At 43.7% G+C, this 25,580-nt stretch overlaps 1 protein-coding gene across 1 annotated transcript; it reads right to left on the reverse strand.

Annotated features, from left to right (window-relative positions):
* Nucleotides 1-23,613: 23,613 nt before the first annotated feature.
* On the reverse strand, nt 23,614-25,331 carry tmsb4x (thymosin beta 4 X-linked). The gene is made up of 3 exons (XM_084443164.1): nt 25,279-25,331; nt 24,285-24,397; nt 23,614-24,150 (listed from the first exon to the last, which is right to left on the reverse strand). The coding sequence occupies exons 2-3, from the start codon at nt 24,382-24,384 to the stop codon at nt 24,119-24,121; spliced, it is 132 nt and encodes a 43-aa protein (XP_084299290.1). The 5' UTR covers nt 24,385-24,397; nt 25,279-25,331; the 3' UTR covers nt 23,614-24,118.
* Nucleotides 25,332-25,580: the final 249 nt, after the last annotated feature.

Below are 25,580 nucleotides of genomic sequence, written 5' to 3' on the forward strand. Positions count from 1 at the left end.
ATCTGTAGGAGGAGTTCGTCGAAGTACGAGGCATGGAAATGGTCAAAACAAGGACAAAATGGCACATTAAGAGCAAAATGGCGGACTTCCTGTTGCATGTTGGGTATAGCTCCAAGAGACATTTAAGTGTGGCTCGATGAAATACATATGCCCACCGAATTTCGTTAGCCTACATCAAACTGAAAGGTGGGGCTCGCCATTTTAAACTTTCCAGGGGGCGCTCTTGAGCCGTTTTGCCACGCCCATTTCCGTCACCCATGAATTATCAAATTTTTCACCGGGACTGACGTATCTGCAAAGTTTCATCCGTTTTCATCGATGTTTAGGCCGCCAAAAAGGCATTTGTTTGGGGAGAAGAACAAGAAGAACACGAACAAGGAGAATAATAATAATCCTTCGAAATACAATAGGGCCTCGCACCGCCAGTGCTCGGGCCCTAATAATAATAATCCTTCGAAATACAATAGGGCCTCGCACCGCCAGTGCTCGGGCCCTAATAATAATAATAATCCTTCGAAATTCAATAGGGCCTCGCACCGCCAGTGCTCGGGCCCTAACTATAAAACATATAAAAATGGAGAAAGCTAATTTAGAAGCACTAGGATATAAGACAAGTAAAGCTATGTGGTAAAATCAATGTTAAAAAGTTATGTTTTAAGATCTTGCTTAAAAGTTTCCACAGTCCCAGACATTCTCAGGTTCTCTGACAGGGTGTTGCAAAGGCAGGGGGCATACGAACTGAAGGCTGCCTCTCCATGCCCTCTAGGAACCAAAGCTCAGTGCCAGAGGACCTGAGGGACCTACTAGGTGTATATTTTAAAAGCATATCTGACATGTATTTAGATGTTTGATTATGTAATGACTTATAGATTAATAAAATAATTTTAAAACCTCTTCTAAAACTGATAGGTAACCAGTGCAGTGATTTTAAAACTGGTGTGATGTGAACCCTCCTTCGGGTCTTTGTAAGAACACATGCTGCAGCATTTTGAATCAGTTGGATTTGACTATAATCACCTTTTTTGGTAGGCCAGGCAGGAGAGCGTTACAATAGTCCAACCTCCTAGTAATAAAAGCATGCATTAGTCTTTCAGTATCAGTCTGGGAGAGGAAAGGTTTCACCTTGGCAATGTTTCTTAGGTGATAAAATGAGGTCCTTGTTACATTCTTTATTTGGGCCTCAAAGCTAGGGTCAGAGTCTAGCACGACAGCTAAATTTCTTGCCTGGCATTTTGTATTCAGTGACAGTGTTTTTAAGTACACTGTCTCTCTCTTTCATCCTTTTCGCCAATGATCACTATTTCAGTTTTATCCTGGTTCAACTGGAGGAAGTTCTGTGACATCCATACATTTATGTCAGCAATACATTCTGCCTGTTAGGGCTAGTAGAGGAGGACCCAAGAGCAGACACGACTGGCACAGGGGGACAAGCCCACATTGGGGCACGTTTATTGGTCAGGCAAGGGTCAGGCAGGAACGTGATAGTCGGACAGGCAAGGGTCAGGCAGGAACGTAATAGTCGGACAGGCAAGGGTCAGGCAGGAACGTGATAGTCGGACAGGCAAGGGTCAGGCAGGAACGTGATAGTCGGACAGGCAAGGGTCAGGCAGGAACGTGGCAGTCAGACAGGCGTGGGGTTCAGGCAGGTACGTGGTTCTCCAGTCAGGCAAGGTTCAGGCAGTGGCAGGGAGGTCAGACTAATGAAAACAAAAAGAGTGAGGTAGGGTTTGGATAAAGGCAGGTTTAGGTCAAAGCTAGAGACGTGATACCCACTAGGTTGGTCAACGATCTGGCACCGACTGCTGAGTAGCCCGGCTTCTTAACCTGGCTGAGATGGGTTGATTGGAGATGCCAGGCAGGTGTGAAGTGGGAACACGCCCGGCTCGTGGCTGGGGCTGATTGGTGACGCCAGGCAGGTGTGGAGTGAGGGCGCACCCGGCTCGTGGCTGAGACTGGTGAGAGGGCAGTCCCTGCTGCGCCCTCTAGGATGTACCAGGAGAATCTGAGTCAGTGTCAGAGTCAGAGGGCGTGGTAGCATGACAAAGGCGGGGCTTGCGAGGCGGGGGAGTGACACTGCCAAGCGGTCAATTCAGCTGTAGTCGAGGGGTGTCACAGAAATGTAGAGCTGGATGTCATCTGCATAGCTATGGTAGCTAATGTTGTTCTTTCTCATGACATTGCGTAGGGGTAATAGCACAGACTGAAAAGTAGGGGCCCTAGAATTGATCCTTTTGGAACCCCACATGTCACCTCAGTGTTTTTTGATCTGTGGTCACCAAGAGCGACGAAAAACTCTTGGCCAGTTAAATACGTCCTGAACCAGTCAAGGACAGGTCTGGAGAGGCCTACACGGTTTTCCAGTCTTCTAATAAGGATACTATGGTCTGCTGTGTCAAACGCTACACCCAGGTGTAGGAGGACAAGGACAGAGAGCTTTTTTGAGTCTGCATTTATTCTGAGGTTGTTAACAACCTTGACCAGCACTGTCTGTGCTTTGATGCTGACTAAAACCTGACTGAAAAGTGTCCAAGATGGAATTTGCAGCTAGGTAGCTGTTTAAATACATTTTGTTCTATACTTTTACTTAAAAAGGGAAGGTTGGAGATAGGTCTAAAATTACTGAGGACTGAGGAGTTCAAGTTATTTTTCTTCGAGATGGGTTTTACCAGTTTTAAGTGCTGATGGAAAGACGCCTGTACTGAGGGAACAATTTACAGTAGCTACAGTAGTGTGTCCCCAGATACAGAGTCAAAAATAGTCTTGAAGAACTTGGTTGAAATATGGTCAAGGGGGCAGGTAGATGACTTACGTTGAGACACCACTTTGCTTAGTATCTCTGTGTCAGCTGGAGTAAACAGGCTCATAACTCTGCTCTGCGGGGGAAGAGGGTCATCAATCAAAACATTTGGTCTCGACTGGGTGATATTCATCCTATTGTAAGTTATATTGTCTGTAAAATGCTACAAATTCCTCGCACTTTGAAGTAGAGGAAATGTTGTTACAGTAGGTGTACTGTATAGGGGGCGGGATTTTAGAGGTTATCAATTGTTAAAAAGAGCGCCCTGGAATTGTTTTAATTTATAGAGATCACTTTTTCAAAGTGATCTCTTCTATCATTTCTTATGGCCTTGTTAAAAGAGTAAAGGTGTTCTTTTAGAATATCACGGTGGACTTAGTGTTCCTCCATGTGCGCTCAGCTCTCCTACGGTACATGTTCTCTTAAATTCATATCTCCTCATTCCCCCATGGAGCTTTTTGCTTAGCTACAACCTTTTTCAGTTTTATCGGTGCTATAGTCAAGGGCTGCACCCGGTTTGTCAGTAAAAATAGTTACTAAGTCATTAACATGTGAAGGCCCCACTCCCAGGGATCATTGCGCTATTTGCATCCATCATTATTTTAAAATGGTCAGCTGCTACAGAGTAAGGGTAGCGCTTCTTAACAAAGCGTTGAGTGCCAATCACAGCTTTAGATAGCAACACTGTAAAGAAAATACAGAAGTGGTCAGAGATGTTAAGGTCACTGATGAAGGATACAACAGTTTTGAGACCCTTTGTGATCACAAGGTCAGGAATGTGGCCTCGGTAGTTAGTCATGAGCACATCTTGGAGCTGGCAGCAGCATTTCACTGTAACTGTACACTGTAAATTAAATGTGACGAATAAAATAACATTTGATCTGTATTGCACTCGTTCCAAATACTTTCAGGTCTAGTATAAAGACGGTATCACCTTTTCTTTCTTACGCCAGCTATCAATCAATCAATCAATCAATCAATCAAAGCTTTATTTGTATAGCGCATTTCATACCCAGAGGCAACACAATGCGCTTTACAGCTATTGTGTATCTTGGCCTCCTATCCTGATCTGCCCTGACCTATGGCAGGCATGGGCTTCAGAATAACTCTTATCACTCACGCTTGGCTGCTAGCCCAGTGTGTGTACTACTTCTGGACGGCTGCAACCCGACAACCTTTGCTGTGCACTGGACATCCCAGGAATTCGGGTCATGCAAGCAGAATACACCAGAAGTGTTTCCAGGGTGTTGGGCTGGCAGGAGCAGGCGCTGGGCTGGTGCTGGGCAGCATAACAGGTGACGGGGCCTTTCTGCTCTCCTCTGCATTGTTCGCCTGAGTGGCTCCCAGCTGGCCCTGATGAAGCCTTTATACCCACAAAAACAGCACCCTCCTCCATCCTAAAGGCCTGCCTGTCTGAGATTTACGGTGATGTAACAGGGATCCCCTGCTGGTCACTGCAGGGCCCCAGACTTTGAACCAGAGGGGCTCCTGTTTCTTGACTTAAGCTTCACTGGACAGATGGTGTCTTTTTAGTCATTCTGCCGTTCAATAGTTTGAATATTGTATTGACTTGAATATGTCTCTAGGCAATGGCAGGTGTTGATTTATTTTGGTCAGGAAAGGATTTTAAATGTATTTTGTGATGCTTGATTCTGACTAATAATAATACAGTAAGCCATTTCGAATGGGTTACAAACAAAGGGTTTAGCTTGGGTTTCCTGTTTCTGTTTCCCTCCACGAGGTGGAGCCCTGAGCCACTTCCAGTTCTTCAACATGACTGAACAGCATGGGTGTAAACACAGACAACACATCTTAATGCCAACCTTAATCTAAACTAATTCTATACTCTCAGGTTGTACTTTTAGTTTGATTACCACATTTAAAGGTAAGATCACCTTGCTGTAGTTATACTGGTTGATGGAACTGTTGTCCCCATGACCATACATAATAAACACCTTGGTGTTTTTTTTTATTATCTTGCTCTAAATTCTTTCTTTGCAATGTTTCAGGTGTCATGTTTCTGTTGCTTGACTTTCTGACAAAATCTCAGTTGTTTGTGAGTGGAATTTTACCAGAGCTGACGGTGTCTCTTTCAGTCACCAGAGGTCTCTGTTTGCTCATATTCCATGCAGAGCACAGGAAGTAGCGTGTTCTCACATCCTGAATGAGAATGCAGAATGGTGCGCCACGAAGAGAAGAGATGTGGCCATTGGTGCATGTTGCTCATTTGTTCTCTGTCTGATACAAGCCTTCTCAGTTTAAGTGCTGAGAGAGTATGTGAGGTCGTGTGTCAAAACTAGATTAGTCACAACTGGTAACATTTTCCATCAGCCTACTGTATGTCACGGCCAGTTGTAGATTATGAAGCTATTTTTCTCTCATGCCTGTTTAGGAAACAGATGTTATGCATTTTGTGATTTCAAACAGCATGTGATTGCTAACTTGCTGAACGTGTCACAGAGTCACTGCCCCCGCTTTCAGCAAACTGTCAGTCTACTTCCTGGAATTCATTTTTTATTAAAACCTTTTCCATCAGGTAACTGCACTTATATTAAACTGTTAGATTTGATAATGATATGATAATGCTGACGTTGGAATTCTATTGCAAATTTGTATCTAGTCTGAATTGTGTTACTTTGTTGTCTTTTGATGCTGTAACAGTGCAATTTACCCCTGGGGATTGATAAAGTATAGTACTGCTACTACTAGCCTACTACTACTACTACTACTACTAATGCTTGCAGTAGCTGACACAGAATGGGACTTAAGTATAGATTATAATTATAATTTAATTAATGGTAGGTGTCCCTTACTCTGGTCCCTGGCAGGGTGAGCTGGCCTTTGACTATAAAAGGAGAGAGGAGACTGATGAGTTATTTTGAAAGTGGTGCATGCATGACCACATCCTGCCTGAGCGGGGAGATGACAGTATACGAAGGGAACACTGAGATGTCTGAAGATCACAGAGGATCAGAGAGACGACGCTCAGCTGTGGGCCGTTAATATACGGGTGAAGTGTTGTGGGCCGACACTATGAACCAGTGCTGAAGGTGAAATGTAAGGATCAGAGTCATGCGCACAATAGGGACGGTGTCCGGAAAACCATTAGCATGATATGGAAAACCTTTTTATAAATGTTAGTGCATGAATGAGGAAAACGTTTCACCGTCTAACTTCAATCTCCAAGTGAATGCATGCTAACATAAGAAAATGTATTCTTTTATTTTGCCACATAAGTTATACTAAACAGCCTGAGCGTGATGTACTGTAAGGCAGACTTTTTAATGAGCCTTTCATCCCTGTGTCCTGTGACGGGGAGGTCAGCTGAGGCCAGGAGAGCTGCAGGGGAGGACGCACAGCCGACCTCTTCCCACAGATGTAACGTTGAGAGCATCAGCATGGCTCTGACTGGGGCTCCCTTTGGGTTTGTCTCTCTGGTGATCTGGGCTATGCCCAAAGATCCTGCATCCCTTCAGAAACTCAGCCAATACAGGTTTTAATCTGAGTTTTAGACACGGGACATTTTTGGTACACTTTCAAGGTCAGGTCAACATTGACAGTAAGAGCAATTAGGCAAGTGCTCATGGCGCTCTTCGCCGATATTCAAATTAAACAGAGTGGATCCGTCCAGTTTCAGAGTGATTTATTGACATGGCCTCTGCCTATAGATTATCTGGAGAAAAGCCATGAACTTCTGCCACCTGTAATCTAGAGACAATATCATATTATTCCAGGTGGCCCTGTCTAGAACAGCTGTTCTCCTGGGCTCATGAACTTGTGCTGGAGCCCAGTCAATCAGAGGGCCAGACTTCAGGGATTAGCCTGTCAGAGAGATCAGAGAGCCGCTTTCACTCCCGAACATGACTGGTGTGATTGGGGAGGGGGGGGGGACGCAGGCTGTTGCCTCAGCTGGACACCTGCCATTGTCTGCTCTCATTAATAATGCAGGCAGACACTCTCGTGCCATGCTGGTGGAGTCAGCTTGATGGGGATGGCGCTGGTCTCCCAGGGGAGATGTTGTACGCGTGGGTATTACTTATTCATCTGCATGGCGGCTCAGGCCTGCCCGAACACGGTGGTCCATCAGGCCCGTCCCCACACCCGTCACAGACAGGCCAGCTGATACAAACCCGGTGCTGCTTCAACAAAGTCCTGACTGAAGCTTGATCTACGGTAGCCAGAGGCCTGAATAATTCTGGCGGGTGGTGACATGTAAAGCAATGTAGCTGCGATTGACATTGAGAAATTATTGAGCTTTCTGTTTTCTTGCAATAAGAAACGCTTTGCTGCAGTACGTTGCAGAATCTCACTTCCTGCATTCAGTATAGTTCACAGCATCAATATCCGAGTTTTAGCTGTCCCAAGACTCCTTCTTTATTTTGATCTCTCAGATGCCATTTTCTTAGCCAATCTGCCCTGTTAATGGATTATATAATAGGGAGCTAATCTAGATCTTTTCAGCTCTCTCTCACATAATCATCCACGTGCAGGCTGTTGTAGGGATTAAGCTATTTCTGATTAATTTATTTGAATAAAGCTGATATTTGAAGAATGTTTATTTTGTTCTCTCTATTTCATCACCAAACCGTTTGTCCATTATGAGGAAGAGACCTCTGCTGTGCTCCTTTTGCGACATGACACATGACTTTAGAACCTATAGGCCTTGGGCCTCTGCGAAGCAATTTCCTCTTCCTCTCCAAAACCAACACAGGCTCAAATGCAAACTGTGTCCTTCTGCATGAAGGTACGTCTCTCCTTTTGTGCTCTCGAATCAGGAAAAGATTAAGCACATTTCTAAAAGAGATCACAGTTTTAGTTGGTGGGCTAGGGCCAAGCTTTGATTAAATTTGTCATACCTTAAGTGGTAGTGTTGGGTCTTATTCCATACATGCCAGATATATAGTATGCAGTATGACATCATTCTCTTGTGGGGGAGGGTTTCTGTGCTTATAGCCTTCACAGCTCGCCTGGGGGCACCTCCTTTAGATTCTACACCTTTTCTTTAAATACACCATCACATACAGTAGTTGCCACATACAGCCTGTGTCATGGGAGGCTTAGGGAAAATAAAAATGATTACAGCCATAAACCGCACTTGGTGAAACAGTGCCACACAGGTCAAACTGTGTTTACTACCATAGCTTGGAGAATGAGCATTGTTGTCATTTGTAGCGGTCTGTTTTTCTTGTACCACCACAATCGCCCGGCCAGTATGGGGGCTTCGTATTATGACCTTAAACTCATCTCTCAAACATATGAGAGTATGACATTCCCATATGAGGAGATTCTGTGACGTCATTGGTCATGTTGGTAACAGCAAAGCTCGGCCACATTAGTTCCCCTGGCCACTTCAGTGGGAGGGAGGAAACTGAGAGCCTTCACAGTTACACAGTGGTTTGCATTTCTCCTTTCTCTTCCCCTTCATGTCAGTGTGCACACAGTGCTCATAGCTGAGGTTGACCTTTTGATTGCTGACCAAGCCCTAGAGGTCAGAGTTTAAAGCCATTTATTCACCTCAGCTGGGCAACTTCAATCTGTGAGCTGGTATCGTATTGCTCTATTCCCTCAGATAAGATGATTATGAACATCATGGGCCGAGGTCATTATTCAGCAGCAAAACAATAAAATATAAAGTTAACTCTCTAAACTTGATGCTTATTTAGGCTCATGTTGAACTCTGGTACAATACTTAGTGGTATACTGTACATTCATATAATATCAATATTTGGCCCTAAACATACATTTCACTGAATAAGAGAACATTCACAATGGCTCAGTTATACTGTTATCTTGTGATTGTCTAGTGTATCTCAGGCTTGCATCTGTGAAAAGGAGAACAACTAAAATGTAAATTCCTGTTTCTACGATCCTAATGGATAAAGTGACTGAGGAGGACTGAGCAGCTCAACTGTCAACAGCTCTAGAACTGCTAGTGAAAGGATCTCACACATCTTTCACCGCAGGCTCAAAACTCACCATTTCAAGAAGTAATACCAGGATACTCCCTCTTAAGCACCTATTGTACTTATATTTTGCTACTCTTGGACTTTGGCTTTAGGACAAGATCATGCTCTTGGTCACCTGTTTAGAAGTTTAGTAGTACAATGACTACCAACATTAAATGCAATTATTTTAAGTCACTTTGGATAAAAGCATCTGCGAAATGACTGTAATGTAATAGTGTAATGTAATTAGGCTACTTCCCAGAGTGTTTATTACGGTGTCACATACTGCATATTCCTCATGGCTAACACAATTTTTGCCTCACAGAAATTTGAATGTGAATTATTTGTTTCCAACATGAGACTGTGTTCAAAATGAACACTGAGAGAAAGAGCAGTTGAACAGCGGGTTGCTTGTTACAACCAAATGTTCTTCTGTACTGATGCATTTCTATATTGGTGTGGAAAGGAAGTAGCAGCTACAAAGGGAACTGAGAAAAGTCACAAAGAACGGAAGACGGAAGTTACAGGTCAAAACCCCTTAACTAGGCTTTGTCTCAATAACTTCCACAGACCTACTATACACACACACACACACACACACGCACACACACACACACACACACACACACACACACACACACACACACACACACACACACACACATACATACAGTACACATCCTCTATCCATTACAGTGTAAAAAATGTGTCAATATTCTGTTACACCACACCACAGCCATCTGTTACCTGATTTCACAACAGTACAGTGTCCATAATGGGACATTCCCAGAGTAAACGGTATTGTTCCTCGGGCTACTACAGGCTTTTCAGAGTGGTAGGCCTATAGACGAGTAGGAGCTGATGGGATAACTACAGGTCCCACAATGCATTTGGATGAAGTCTCTGTATTCTGGCCATCGCCGTACACCCAGTATCTGGCTGGGATGCTGGGAGGAGTGACAGATATGCACATTCCTCAGACGGTTTTCATCAAGCAGGCTGGGTCCACCGCAGGGTTTAGCATGTCTCTGTCAGGGAAGGGGAGATGGAGTCTCTGAGTGCCTGCCCCGAGAAGATAAACATCTCATCGCTTTTCGGCTTTTTTGTCTCATGAGCAAAGATTTATTGTTTGTTTTCTTTCATTACTTTCTCATAATTTGCTTAGAGCAAAGAAAATTCTGTGGGCCTACATGCAATAACCATGGTTTATAAATGACCCCTCGTCTTTTCAGCGAGCTGCTTACAAGCTAAGGATGCTGAGTACACTATGAATAGCATTACTGCTGTAGCCTAGTGCTGCCAGTGAGATCGCGATCCAATACAGTACATAGTGTGATGGTTTTCTCTTCGGAAAACAGGCAGCAGTGCAGACGCACAGCATGAATCTTGCACCTCCCACTGTTAAACCACTTCCTCTCTACCCAGTCTGGATGTGGTCCTACTAACGAATCATTCAACAACAATAAGCGTTCTCATCTGGTTATGGGAGCATGGAGGTTGTTCCCACTGTACAAGTTTCAAGTCGATACAGTGGAGGAGGCCAAACTACTACACTATAATCCAAGCTGTCATTCTTGTAGCCACCCAGCTGAAGGAGATTGAAAGATCCCTCATAGTGAAAGCACTGAGATGAGGTGACAAGAAACTTTTTGCCCTAACTTTTTGTAGAAAAACAAGAAATTCAAAGGAAAAGGATGTGATGACACATCAGAGCTCTGGGGTTTTGGTAAAAGCACTTCCTGTGTTGTTCTGGTCAAATGATGATGTGTACAAGCCTAGAGTTTGAAAAGCAGCACTGCATCAATACAGAGGGAACTTTGGATGATCCTCTCCTACTGAAAAGAGCATTTGTTCGCTCTAGACCAGTCATAAAAATAATACAATTAATTCACGACAGTGCCCTATTTTCCACATGGAAAGTATTCCATGTAAATGTAGCCTACTTTTGTACTATCATGCACACAGTGGGCCTTTCTTATCTGTTATTTTTTGCAAGTCATTACTGCCCTGACAGGTTCTGTGTCCCAGTTGTGCATGTCTACTGTTGCATGCGGAGGAAGGCAGGCCAGGCCGCACATGCAGGACCGCTGGTCGATGCTGCACCATCTGAACCACAGAGACACTGAGCACTTTGTCTCTACAGGAAGCCCTGTCTTTCATTTCCTAATAGTACTTTTAGAATCCAGAAGACATTAGCATTTCCCGCTCAGGTTCTGTGACCATGATTAAGGGATAATCACTTAAACATAACTTCACATGAGCCCCTTGCACACTGCACACCCAGCGATGACGGGTTCACCATGACAACTCCGGAGGTTAAATCAGCAAGACTGGACGGAGACGGGTCCAACTGCCGTGTCCCTGCAGAGGTCATGTTAACTGATGCAGTCATTTAGGAGTCATGTGGCGGCATCGCCCACATCGTCCACCGTTAACATAAGTGTTTAGTCCCGGTCCAAGCTTAGTGCTTAAATTGCATTATCACTAGTTGGATATGCATGGAAAAAACAAGCTTTTTGACTCTGTCAGCATAACCTCCATCATTTGGGTCCTGTACAGTCCTCTCTGCTATGCTGTGATGGCTGATGAGACAAATTTGGGCGCAACCAGTTCCCATCAACCCCCCCTCTCTGTCTTTCTTCATCTCTCTTTCTCTCTCTCTCTCGCCCTTTGCACTGTCCTGTCTTTGCACTGGCCTGTCTTTGCACTGGCCTGTCTCATCCCTGCACCCTGTCAAACGTTGTCTCAATGTTATGCACCATGTACGAAAGCAAATTCTGAGTATGCTGAGAAACTATAATGGCAATAAACACACTCTGATTCTCTGATTCTATATAGACAGACAGACAGACAGACAGACAGACAGACAGACAGACAGACAGACAGACAGACAGACAGACAGACAGACAGTGCCAGTAAAACATTGGTATGAAAAGACTAGATCACAGGCATCATCACATCTGTGATAGTTATGTTTGTGTTATGTGGATGATTTCAGGGATCGTTGATGATGTCCGTGTCCTCAGGCCTCTCTGTGTGTTTCAGAGGGCGTGTTGGTGCTGGCCTGTCAGAGGAGGTTTGCATGTGCTCAGGAATCTATGCATGTTTGTATTTGTCCTCAGTATGCATGTCCAGCCATGTGCTGAGGGACCGGGGGAGGGGTGTATGTGTGCATGTGACGATGTATGCAATGCATGTGTGTGTCTGCGTGTGTGTGTGTCTATATGTGTGTGTGTGCGTGCCACAGTATGGGACAATGTATGCAATGCGTGTGTGTGTGTGTGTGTGTGTGTGTGTGTGTGTGCGTGCCACAGTATGGGCCTGTGCCAGGCTCACAGCTGGAGTGAACCTTGTCTCGGCAGGTGGGCTTTCCTCCAGATGAAAGGCTGCATGCACATGTCACATTGCATTGGCTGCACCTCTCACAGTGAACCCAAGAACTGTCTAATAACCAAGAACCTACTAATCTCCACTAGCAATATTAGACTTTCAAGGAAGATATTCTAAACTTGCAGAACTGCTAAGGACAGCAACACGAGCTTCCACTGACATTCCACAAAACGACATAGTTGCGTAATTCATAAACCGCCTTAAATGCAGAAACAAGCAACATACCATCCCCTTTAATCAGATTACTAGCTCAACAAACCAAAGATTAGCCCACAACTTTAAGAGCCTCCGTCTGCTACCTGGGTAGCCTGCAGTAGGCTACAATTGGACTGAAAATTCTAAACATGTCTGTAGGTTAAGACCTTCCTGTTAAAAGAATTCTTGCTCGCAAGTGCTTCATGGTAGCTAACTGATGTTTGTAGCAGTAACCAGGTGCATGGAGAGCCCTTCTGTGATCAACAATGATATTCTGGATGATATATTTAGGATGTAGTCCCTGTAGTACAACCTAATTTAACGTTAGTTAGAAGTAAAAGTGCCTCCGGTATTCAATTAATTAATTTACTCAATCATACAATTACATTTCCCTCAGTCCAGCGTCCATTTTTGTTCACCGCAAACTTGTCAGAGTATTCGCAGCGAACACAAAGCTAACTGAGGAAAAGTTTAAAATAGTTTTCAAATGTTTGCGTACTGTGCGTTCAAATTCAGCGAACATAGCAAACGTTCATGAATGTTTGCAAACTATTTTAAACCTTTTTCAGTTAGCTTTGTGTTTGCCATGTATATTTGCAAACATAAGCAAACAGTCTGAGAAGGTAGCCTAGTTTGCAGTGAACAAAAATGGACACTGGACTGAGGGAAATGTAGCCTAATTGTATGACTGAATGAATTAATCTGGGCCATATATGGAACACATGGGCCGGAACTAAGCCATAAGTGCCGCATCTGGCCTATATGATCCAGATCGGCTTGCTATCTTTGAAGGCCATTTTACTTCTAACTAGGTTGTACTAGTGGGACTACATCCAAAACATATCATCCAGAAAATCATCATTGATCACAGAAGGGTTCTCTGTTCAAGTTTAACTGCTCAAAGAAAACATGTTGTTTGTGACAAACGTTTGCTGATTTTGAACACAGCCCAGCTAAATGTGGGATAAACAGAGTGTTTAACTGCTGGCTGGACAGATTAAGCCTCCTGAAAGCAATAGGGAAGCAGTTACTTGGAGGCTATTGCAGGCATGAGACAGCAGAGTAAGGCTGGCAGTGAGAACCATGTGAGATTCAAAAACTACAAAATAAGCTCTGAGATTCCTGACAAAAGTCCCAGCCCTGTGATTTTGCTGCTTTATTGGGGGCACATGATCCGTGTTACTCGGTAAGCGTTCAGAAACTGGATACCTTTTTGTACAGGGGCGAGAGGGACAGGCAAATTCCTCTAGAAAGAAAAATGTTTTTTTCCCACATCCTAATATGGGCATGGGCTCACTTCTCAGTGAGATACCTATGTGATCACATCATAGTGTGAGTATGTGTATGTGTGTGTGTGTGTGTGTGTGTGTGTGTGTGTGTGTGCGCGCGCGTGTGTGTGTGTTCTACAAAAGGCCATTCTGTGGAAAATACTTTCTTTAAAAAAAATCAGGTTCATGCTAGAAAGAAGTGACATGGAAATACCAGCTTCAGGATAATAGCATACTGTATATGGATCTGAATCTGACTTTGTTCACTGTGAAGGAGATTACTAGTAACATACCTAAGACATCAGCAGTTAGTGCTACTGAGTCACCTTCCCTCAGGTGTCTATTGAATATTACATTATACTGTACATTACGTCCAGTGCTGTCTTTTTTCGTAAAGGTTCGTTTTCTCTCAGATTCCCTCTAGGGTTTGTACGTGCAGCACTGCCTGGTCTCTGGTCAGCTAGAGGCAGAGTGGTTGGGAACTGTGTGACTTCTCTGCCCATGATGTACCTTTGGGGAAAAGGACTGTGGGAGTAACTTCCTGTGGGGGGAAGCTCTCTGGCCCGTATTAGTTTTCTGTCCTTTATTTAACGCTGGAGGCCCCAGGGGATTAACCAACAGTTCTGGTTTTATGTCATAGCCCTGCTATTATCTGAATTGATCATTCAATTCAATAGCCCCCACCTTCCATTGCCCATTTGATAATGTGCTCTCTCTCCCTTTTCTCCTCCCTCTCTCCTCAAAACTGAAGTGTTGCACTAGGCACATTTCTGTCTGACTTTTGTCATGCATTGCAACTGTTACGGGGTGTTGCCCCATTGGCCAACTGACACCCTCGAGCTTTTGTGGCAACCAATCACACAATGACAGGAGAGCTTTTTCCCACCATGGATATGATAATGAAGACAGAGATGAATGGTTCTTCCCTTGGTGCTCTTTGAATTGAGAACACAAATAGAGCACAAATAGAAGCTGACCATCCCTTGGATCCACGAAATGCTGCGCAAAAGCACAAAATCTGCTTTTCTTCATAGATGTTTAAGGATGTCAAATGAGCATCAGATCTAATTTGATGTAAATCAATGCAACATCATAATTCCCTACAGTTTACTGCTAAGAATGACATAAAACTGAACTAGACAATCTCTAACCCTAACTAATGCTAATTCAATCATCTGTGTGACAGCTAAAAACAATGACTAAAGGATTGTTCATTGTTCTGCCCCTTATTGTGTCATAGTAGTGCCCTTGACACACCTCTGAAGGGCTGAGATCACCATGTTAAACATACTTTTTACCATAATGGAGGGTGAGTCATTGGCAGCAGAGTGAGTTTGTTGCAGAGGCACCCTCTCACACTGCGTGCTGAGTGCTCTCATGACGCCAGTCATCCCCTCCACCTGCTCAGCTGAGGGCTGGCGAAGCGTGGATGTGCACATGCGAATGGTTTGGGTGCCCGGGAGGAGGGACGCAGAGAACCGGCGCTCACTGAAAAAATAGTAATTTAATAGGCAAACAGACAGGTTCCGGCCTGACGCCATCATCAGCGTATAATGATGAGAGCTTCCACTGGAATCAATGCTTTCCAGCCTAATTTCAAACTCCTCTATTCAACAACTATGCACTGAGGCTTGGCCGTTTGAATCACATATGAAACATAAGCCTTAGATTTTATTGTACTGATAACGTGTAGGGATGAAAATAGTCTCCTAGAAAGAACAGTTAGTGGAACGGCATATAATCCTAAGAGGATGTACTGGACACAGGAATGACCTCATGGATGAGAGTAGGACCATATTCATAGATTGATTGTTCTATGCATGGCAGTGTTGCGCATGTAAGTTGATGTGACTTTGAATACAGAGACATGCTGCTGCCCATGCAAAGGGAACAATGCACTCTATTATAGTTGGCGTTTTGTCATGGCTCTGGGAGACAAGGAGATGTGATCTACTGAGACTCGCTGACCTTTGCCCTTTGGGTGTGACGTGGTAAACTTGCTCAGACTGGTCTTGAGGCAGAGGAGAGGCTAGGGCCTGCGAGAAGCCTGGGGCAGTGGAGGACCAGTCAGCTATGAGTAATCTATCACCACCAGTCAGACAAGCAAGAGCAGCATGCGGTAAAGAGAGCGTGTGATAGCTACTACCCAAATAATTCCATTATTTTGTGCCAGTGGTGCCTTCTGTATATTAGTGGTGGCTATGTGCTGTGTATTACAGGAGCAATTGTTGAGGTTTATGAAAAAGTATTTGAATCAATGTGATTATAAAATGTTTTCACTTAATTTATCATTCTACTGAAACCCTGCTGGTAAGATGCAAGATTTATTGTAGAAAATTCAACACAAAAGTGGTCGATGAGCAGTGTCATCAGGTAAAATAAATCAATTCGCAAAGATCACTTTCTGTTCAAATAAATAATGCAACTCTGAGAAAGACCTGAGATTAATCAATATAATGGCATCTTACTGTACGTATCACACACACACACACACACACACACACAAACACACACACACACACACACACACACGTAGAAGCAGCCTGTACTGCACAATTATGTGCCTCTAGCTTTTGGTACTGTATAAGATGCATAGAGATATGAATAGATGTTAAACAGGTTAATTATTCATCCCTTGCTACTTTGTCTTCCAGGGGAGCCTCCATTAGAGGCCCTAGAAGACCATGTCTCGCCAGCGTGAACCACGCTGGGGCTCAGCAGGAGGGAGAGGGGCAGACCATGTTCTTCCACTAACCCCATGAATTAGTGATGCTGCCAGGGTAGCTAGCATCTGTTAGCCTGAATGGATGACCATGGCCTCAGAGAAGGGCTCTCGCCTTTGATAATGGCTGAACAGTTGTGAGACCCTGAACTATAGTACATCAATCATCATTTCATCATGGTTCTACAGAAGAAAGACAAAAACAGACTACAACTCCACTTTATAAACCGTCAAGATCTACACTGTGCTGTGTTCTGAACACTCATTCTCTTTTGAGATGACTAATGTTGATCATATCAACTAGTGGTAGAGCCAAGTTAAGCAGAGTCAAGAATACCTCTTCGGATTGATTATGTTTTGTTCCAACTCGCCCCTTCTTTTCCACATTAGAACAGTGAGGATGGAAACCCTCACTCTACTCCAAACAAATATAGCTTCTGTGTTTCCCATGGAAGATGTCCTCTCCCTCACACTGTGCCAAGATATACACTGGATGGTGGAAAACCTTTTGTTTGGCTTCACACTTCAACACTAAAGCTCTTTCTCTCACAGCCATTGTATTCCTTGATCGATGTATTCATGTATTTAGGCATACAGCTGTATACAAATGCTACTATCTCCTCAGCTGGATATCATGAGGCAGTGACATTTCAACACTGACATTTCCCAGAAGGTTCGATAGGGAGGATTTACAGATTTTGCATCTCTTCTACAACATGAAGACATCTGGATGGTAAACGTTAACAACAAATGCATGAACTCGACTATGAACAGTACAAATGGGTCGACAGCTGTTTGGTGTGAATAATGAATACACCTCCAAGGTTTTACTGGAGTTTAACCATACTTAACCGTATACTTATCCTACAGTGACAGAGCTGCCTAGAGCAGGGATGTCCTGCTTCTGCATCATGCTTTGCAGGTAGACTATCCAGGCAGAAAACAGTCCTCCAGTTCTCTGAGGCTGGGGGGAGTTTCCCCTGCTCCACTTTGCCCTCCATTCTCTGAAAACAATTACTGTAAGCTAACTTATCTGAGAAACATTCACTGTCTAATGTGTGGGTTGAACACTATGCCAGGAATGTCCCTTGCCTGGGCGAATGTCCAAGCAGTCCATATATCAAAAACATTGATATATCCTCACAATCCTTTCTTTGCCTGAGAAAGAATTACAATCAAAGCAAATCAAATGTTCAAAGGAGATATAACTAGTATAGTGATCTGAGTTCATTGGACAAGACACCAAATGATGTGTTAAACGATGATTTGCTACCGACCAATAGCACAATAGCACAAGCCTGAATCATGCATAGCAGGATAATAGTAATTTGGTTTATTTAATGGAAGGGTAAGTGAAGGGTTGCTCTAGAAGCCTTGGGGCCTGACTGCACCAGTAGGAGTTATAAACAGGAAGTGCAGCAGGAAGAAGTGACTGAACAAACATTGTGTCACAGAGCACATTTACAGAGTAGGCTACCAAAAATAAACATGACAGAATCTGGCATCTTGAGAGTCTCCAATAAACCCATGATACCAAAAACATGAATGTGAACTGATTCAAGCATATCCCGTTGTACAGGTCCATCAAAGTGGCGCTGTGAAATGTTTCATCAAAGCGCATTGATTTGAGAATTCTGAACAGCACCGCCACTTTAATGGGCTCAGACTTGTTCTGAGCCCACAGCACCTGTCTGCTGCCATGGAAACACAGAGAGAGAGAGAGAGAGAGAGAGAGTGCTGGCCATTAAGCTCTGAGGCTGAGCACAGACAGACACAAAGATACAGCAGTGTTGCACCACACAGCAGAATAGCTTGTAACTTCCTCTTGTGCTCAGTTATATTAACCTGCAGGAACTGCAGCTCCTGTGTAGGCGTACTCCTTTTACCTCTGCAGTATTCCTGTTTTTAAAAAGAAGATAATCTGGTGCCAGTAAAAACAAAAATCAAACATGATTTTATATGCAAAAAATGAGCCGCCCACCACCCCCCAACCTCAAAGCTATAATCTCAAACAACTATAATTAGATATAGGCTATAATTACAATAATACATCAATGGTTTGCTGTAGAGGTCATCTGGATAGCTCGTAAAGCAGCATTCCTAAAGCCCTTGATTAGATTGACCAGACTTCAAAACACATGTTTTCCTCCCAGATAAAAGCAGTCCCCCCAGCCCTATGCAAATATGTATGCAATATATGTAATAGTATGCAAATATGAAATAGATCTTGATCCTGCCATGCTCTGAATATCATCCACATTTCTACAGAATAACGGTGGCCTTATCATCATTAAAACAATGCTTCAGTTTTGACTTGGACCTTTCTATGACACACAACTTTAGGACAGTTGGTTGAGAGTGTGGACAGTTGCTCAGTGCTAGTGAGGGGTCAGAGGGGTTGGCAGCGTACGTGGCTGGCGGGGTAGTGCTTTGGCCCTGCAGTGGGTAGCAAAGGCTAGCGCGCCCCATCAGCCCCTTAGCCCACACATTGTATTGGGACACTGAGGGGCTGTTGTGTGGCTGGACCACACATGGGTCTGAAGGGGGGGTGGGGGGCGGTGGGGGGTGGGGGATCTGTCATCGCAGATGTGTAACCGCTCTACAGTTCAGATAAAGAATGGGGTCTATAGTGCATTGAGTTTTCTCTGAACATGTTTTCTCTCTCTCTCTCTCTCTCTCTCTCTCTATATATATATATATATATATATATATATATATATGTTTACTGTGCAATATACTGCATATATATATATTAAATATTTGATATGGTTTAGTTCCGGTTCGTCTGGTCTGGCTTGGTCTAACCCGGTCTAACATCTGGTTTAGTCTGGTTGCATTGAGTTGTGCTTGGTTTGTTTTTGTCCGGCTTGGTCTGGATTGGTTACGTACGTCTTGCTTCCTGGTCTAACCCCGCCCCCGCCGTGACGTGACTGGGTCTTTGAAATCGAGAGTTTAAAGGACAATGCTCGTTTTTGCCAACCTGGGACCTTATTTACGGCATATTATAAGACGTTTCACTCACCAAGATAACTTTGGTGTAATTCGGAGGCCTGTAGAAGACATTTAAAATCCAGCGCGAGCCAAGTATATCCATGTAATGGCGGTGGACAGGGCACTGAGAATGCAGCTTCTAAAAAATCTATTTTCTGCCGCAAAACGGTTGTTTTCATCAATCTGTCTTTATGAATCGCTAGTTGTGCTTACATAGAGTGTAGGCCTGTTACGGTTTTTCACATGCCTCTGTAATATGATCTTTACAAACGTCTTTAGAAACAAAATAGCTTCCTCACTTGCTCCAGCACGCATGCGCACAGCGTCCTGGAGCAACGCTTGCGCGCTGTGCGCATGCGTGCTGGAGCAAGTGGGGAAGCTATTTCGTTTCTAAAGACGTTTGTAAAGATCATATTACAGAGGCATGTGAAAAACCACAACAGGCCTACGCTCTATGTAAGCACAACTAGCGATTCATATTCAACATTCACATGTTTTTGAATTTTTCAAGGTGCCCACCCACATCCATTGTATGACCTAAACGGTGGTAGAGCAATTATCAGACTTTCTCAAAAGTGCTAGTTTTGTCAATGTTTTGATCTGAACCATTGTATATCATCATAAGTAACCTTAAAACAAGGCTAAACATGCATTTTCCCTTTACTACTCCTTTAAATTATTCTAAAACAAGAATGGCAAAGGCAAATCTTCTGTTGAAATAAATGCATTATGTCACATATATTTTGTCTTTCTTTCAGTGCAGTGTAAAGCTGTAGTCTTTGTGTGTGTGTGTGCGTGTGTGTGTGTGTGTGTGTGTGTGTGTGTGTGTGTGTGTGTGTGTGTGTGTGTGTGTGTGTGTGTGTGTGTGGCGGGGGGGGCGTTATTCTGTGTTGTTTGCTGTCAAAATGGTAAATAGAATATAAGCTACATGCTCACTTTTTCAGTAGGCTAGAGAACAGCTTTGGAATAGATTAAACCTGGGATTCAAAATGATGCATATTAACCAATGCCCTTTCCTTAGAACACATTGTTTTCGGTGCAGCTGTAATGTTCTGTAGACTCACTTTTTGGGCCTGGAAGTCAGTTACATAATCTCAAAACACACACACATTCACAAAAGCACACTCTCTCACACACACACACACACACACACACACACACACACACACACACACACACACACACACACACACACACAAAGTGAAAAGCAGCTACAGGCCCTGCACAGAGGGGGTAGGAGACAAAGTAGACGTCAGACACACAGGCCCTCAGTTCACCTGACAGCCACTAAACTAATGTCACTCCACACTCACACCCTCACCTGGCAGAGCGCCAGGGGTTTGTCTGAGGTCTCCGTCACCAAAGCCTGGGTGTGCCACAGTCTGTGTTCCTCTGGGGCAATCATCATTAGTCTCTTGGCCTCTGGCTTAGCTTGCAGAGAAAAAAAACACACACTTCCACCTCAATGGGCTGTGGGCACAGTTAAAATAACGAGAACAAGAGTTAAGCTCTTAAACCTCAGCACAAACCCATTAGCTTAAATGATCATAATCTTCCACAGGCACATTTGTTGACATCTAATATAGTCTACATAGAGCTTTTCAGTGTGTTCCTGAAGCCTATAGGACTTCCAGCACAGTGTCAGGCTAGATATATCAATCAGATTCTTCAAGTGTAGTTGATTCATGGCCTGCTGTCATCTTCCTCTAAAGAACAGACTAAACCCTTGGCTCCACTGCCACCGTCAGCGTCGACATTCTACCGTCAAAAATCAAGAAATGAACCTCGGCAATATACCTTCCCTATTCAGGCGGCAAGTTTCCCCCCCCCCCCCCCAGTTACTGTAGCTATGGCCCACAAGCTTTGGAGCAAGTTAATAAAATGTCCACTGAACAGCACATACCTGATGATTCTCTCAGTGATTCCTGACAATATTGCTGTATGTTATTTGTCAAATGCCACTACTTCGTTTAAGAGAGTTGTACAGAAAGGCCTGAACTATTTTACACGAGGATATGTCCATGAGATTTGGATTTTGGATGGAGCAGGTGACAACATACAAGTTTATGCTAGATGTTGGCAATCTATGCGGAAGGCACAGATACCTCACAAACTCCAGATTGAAATTCATCAGGACAAATCGAGCAGTCTGCACATGTAAAGCAGGGTGAGTAAGTTAGTGGCTTCCATTCTTAGAAAATAAACCTGTAAGAACGACCTGCTAACTACTAGCTACGGGCTTATTAGGAACTGTACATCAAGCACCTAGCTTCATAGCTTATTGTGTCAGCGCTGCTGTAAACTGATGCGTGGAGGGAAGTGTGGAGTATCACACAGGTTGTTTTCTTATAACATTATGGTAAAGTAGCCTGCAGGCCGGTTTTCTGTAAGTTTTAAGAACAATTTTCTTCAAACTAATGTCTAATCTATGTACACAACGCGGGACAAGCTTTGTGTGTGGGACATCAGAGGCGTGGTCTTAAGAAATCAAGCAACCTTATTGGTTATTATTTTCCGCTTGATTGACAGGTCGGAAAGGTCTATTCTCTAACGTCGGACGGCGGCGTCAAACACGACACAGCGGCTGCAATGGAGCCGCTGTCATTAATTACATGGATTCATTCAATTGATAGTTGACGCTGACGCTAACGGACCGAGAACACTATGATACTGTTGTGATCGCTAACGTTTTTCGCATAAGTCAATGGAGTTCAACATAGCTAAAATTAGCATCACGGCTTGCAGACATTTTCTCCTTAGCTAGCTAGCTAGTTAGCTGGTAGCATTATAAGGCACCCCTTGGTATGGGGTTGACCGCAGCACTGGACAGGAGTGTATCCTGCCACGTGGAACACCCATGGAGAAGCGATGGTTGAAACAACTTCACAGGTGACAATGCATGTCCTAGGGTCCTGAGCAATACACCTACTGAATGTCAACTTCATACATCGCCTGGTTCTCGAGATAATCGTGACCCAGGCAGACGCTGAATGTTTCAGTAATGTGTACGTATAGTAAAAATCGCCTTCCAATCTTCCATTAGGTTCAGCTGTGTTCAAGTGTCTGGATGCCTCAAATTAATGAATCAGTTTCTGAGTCACCGCACACAAAAAACTCACTTGCAGCTTTGTTTGTGTGCGTGCATGTGTGTCTGTGTGTCTCTGTGGAGTGTTATCCTACAGTATGTATATATTTCAGGTATTTTAAAACAGTGTGGAAAACACATTGCTACTGATATGAAACAAGTCAGCACCCATCTCTCTCTGTTCATGTTGTATCAAGCTGTAATTCTCAAGTCAGCAGTCTCTCTGTAGCTACACCAATACCTAAGGGTGTATGTAAGTAACGCTTTGTGGAGAGTAGCACTATCTCCTCCACAGTGAAATATTCTCATCCAGTGGTGTGTTTGGGGAGTGGGAGGCAGCCCTGACAAGGGGAGTTTCTTCACGTCGTCTACGTCAGCCCGCTGTGTGTGTGGAATAGCAGAGGCCACACACAGCTGGAGGCTAGGAGAGGAGAAGTCAAGGGAGGGCTGCTGCTCTGAGCTGACCGAACAAAGGCTAGTGTGCAGCTGACAGGAAGGAAGTCAGGCTATGCTGTGCTACACAGCTAAGCAGGGTTCTGTAAGGCAAATATGGGATGACTGTACAGGACTAGGCTGGGATGGGAAGGGATGAGTTTGGATGGGAGCGACCAGCTGTGGCGGGAGTAGGGCTGGCCTTGTCTATGCCACACTGCATGAGGCCTAGTGAGAGAGGGACGAGAAGTTACAGGATGTGTCTCTGGCCTAGCTAAAGAGGATGTGCTGTTGTGTAAAATAGCCCAAATACAGTTCAACTAGTACTTCTGAAGTATTCCGTATACTCTGTGGCTTTTGCCGTTTCCAGATTAACTCCAAAGGGTGCATTGTTTAGCAGGCGAAGCCGTTAAGCCACTGCACTGAGGATTGCCATGGGTGAGTTTCTAGGCCAGTTGGCGGGTGCACTCCGTGCCAGGGCTGGCTGTAGACGAGGCGGTCTGCTCATCCACTTACGGGCCTGAATGCTCCAAAGCCTGCAGGTGTCAATAGCTCTGGTGCAGCAGTGAGGATACAACAGAAGTAATGGTTTACCCCATCTCATTAAAATTAGGCTACTTTAATAATATACTTGTTTTGCTTTTATCTAAAAGTGAGACTCCATTAGCTTATAATACTACGTCTACTCCCATGGGAATATAACAGAATCAGAAGAGTTCAAAAATAATATGCAATGTACAGTATGACCAATTCAAGCTGCTGTCAAGTGTTCATGAAGAGGGAGAAAATAGGTCCACAGTCAATTAAGTTTGACTTATTTATTTGCATATCAAAACAAACTTTTGTGCATTCCAAGAACTGAACTTATACAAAAAAAAACAATTTGAACAGATAACAAAAACCAACACCAATTGATCTGAAAGCATTTCATACGTCACCAGAAGCCAATCTACACTAGATGACAGAAGTGCGGGTCCCCGGTTAGTACACACCCATTCTTCCCCTCACAACCCACATGTCGGTCTGAGGCACACTGCAGCATAGGGGACAGGAGACCAAGAGCCAACGTGATGCCCTGGGACAAGCGACATATCCCCCATTCAGACTGCCAGTCAGTAGGCTCACTCATTCTTGTGGTAAAAAGGGGGTCTAGGGAAGCTGGGCGAGGGCTGTACAGTCATCTGCTTTTGTCCAATCACAATGCAACTTAGGTTACACAGTTATACAGCTAAAGAGGTGAAAAAAAGAAGGCAATGCTTGTGGAATGTACAGTGCATAAAGGAGGCCGGGTCTTCATGGTGACGCCGCCTTCTCCTGTTCAATGGCTGCAAAAGAGAAAAAAATGTTACTACCCGTTTGAGGAACAAGTGTTCATACAGCACTTGGTTAAGATTACATTTAGCCTGGCTTATACAAACATTTAATTGATGAAAACGTTAAACTTTTGAATAAATCTTACTTTCTTTGGATGGCAAGGGGTTTTTCTCTTGCGTCTCCGTCTTCTTAAGTTTGGTCTTGTCGAAGCTGGAAACTTCAGAAACATCTGGCTTGTCAGACATGTTTGCAGGGGGTCTGGATAAAGTGAAGGGGGAACAAACAATTAGGAATTTCATAATTCATTGTCACAACCTCAGACAAACCAACTGAAATGAATGTCTCCATGAATGAACCAGACAATATACACTAATCCATCTGCATGCATAAAAACATTGGATCCATTGCGATCGTATTAAAAAAAAAAAGTATTTCTCTCAGAGGCTGACGTTGGTGACTGAACAAAATGGCTTTCATAACCTCTGACATAGGGAAATGGCTTTCAGAACATAGCCTACTACAGAGAGCATCTCATGTCCTGGTGGTAGATTATTATTTTCCCACATTTTTTAAAATTAAAATAAAATGTTTCCGATGTAAAATCGGTTAACACTGCATTAAGCATAATCACAGCGCACGTGCTCAGGCTGGAGGAAGCAGTTGTTTTTTTCCGAAGTCGCCATACAGAACCACCGCCCCACTCGGCATGATGGCATCTCAAACACACATTGGGAAGATTTTGTGATGTCTACGCTAACGTTACCCTTACCCTATTAGAAACATTTCACATTTTGCCTCGACTCATCTAGGACATTGTACCCAATTTAGAGTAATTGAAATTATACAACGTTCAGCAAAGTTTTAACGTCAGCTGTCTGGGACACCCAATCTGAAATCTCGATGAAACCAAAAATGAACGACATATCCTGCATTTTACATAGGCTATCGCCTTGAACTGCACAACTGCGTTCAGCAACTATCATTATAATTCATCATCACCAATGTAGTGTCACACTAAGACGCAGCGGTTTAGCAAATCATACCAGCCGTGTCTCAAAAACATTCATACATTCGTATACTGAATTAATGACTTAAAACATGGAGCAATGTCTAGAGAATGACAGGCCTAAAACACTCACCGGAGTAGGACTGCTAGTGTGCGCTTGAGATCCGGAATGAGCAGAGTAGAGTGGGCGCGCGGAGCTCAATCAAAGGATATTATACCCTGTTATATGCAAATGTCAACGTGACGTCACATCATTCCCTATCATTGGTAACATACAAATTATTTTTGATAGGTGTTGAAAAGAAAACTAATTTACTTTAACATGCCTATCGATTTTGATTAGATCCATGATAAAATAATCGAAATAATTAACCCCATAAACATACAACGTGGTTTTCAAATACCGGTGGTTGGGGGCATTCGATTCAAGTTATG

This window comes from Borostomias antarcticus (genome assembly GCF_949987555.1).
Source record: "Borostomias antarcticus genome assembly, chromosome: 9".
NCBI lineage: Eukaryota > Metazoa > Chordata > Actinopteri > Stomiiformes > Stomiidae > Borostomias > Borostomias antarcticus.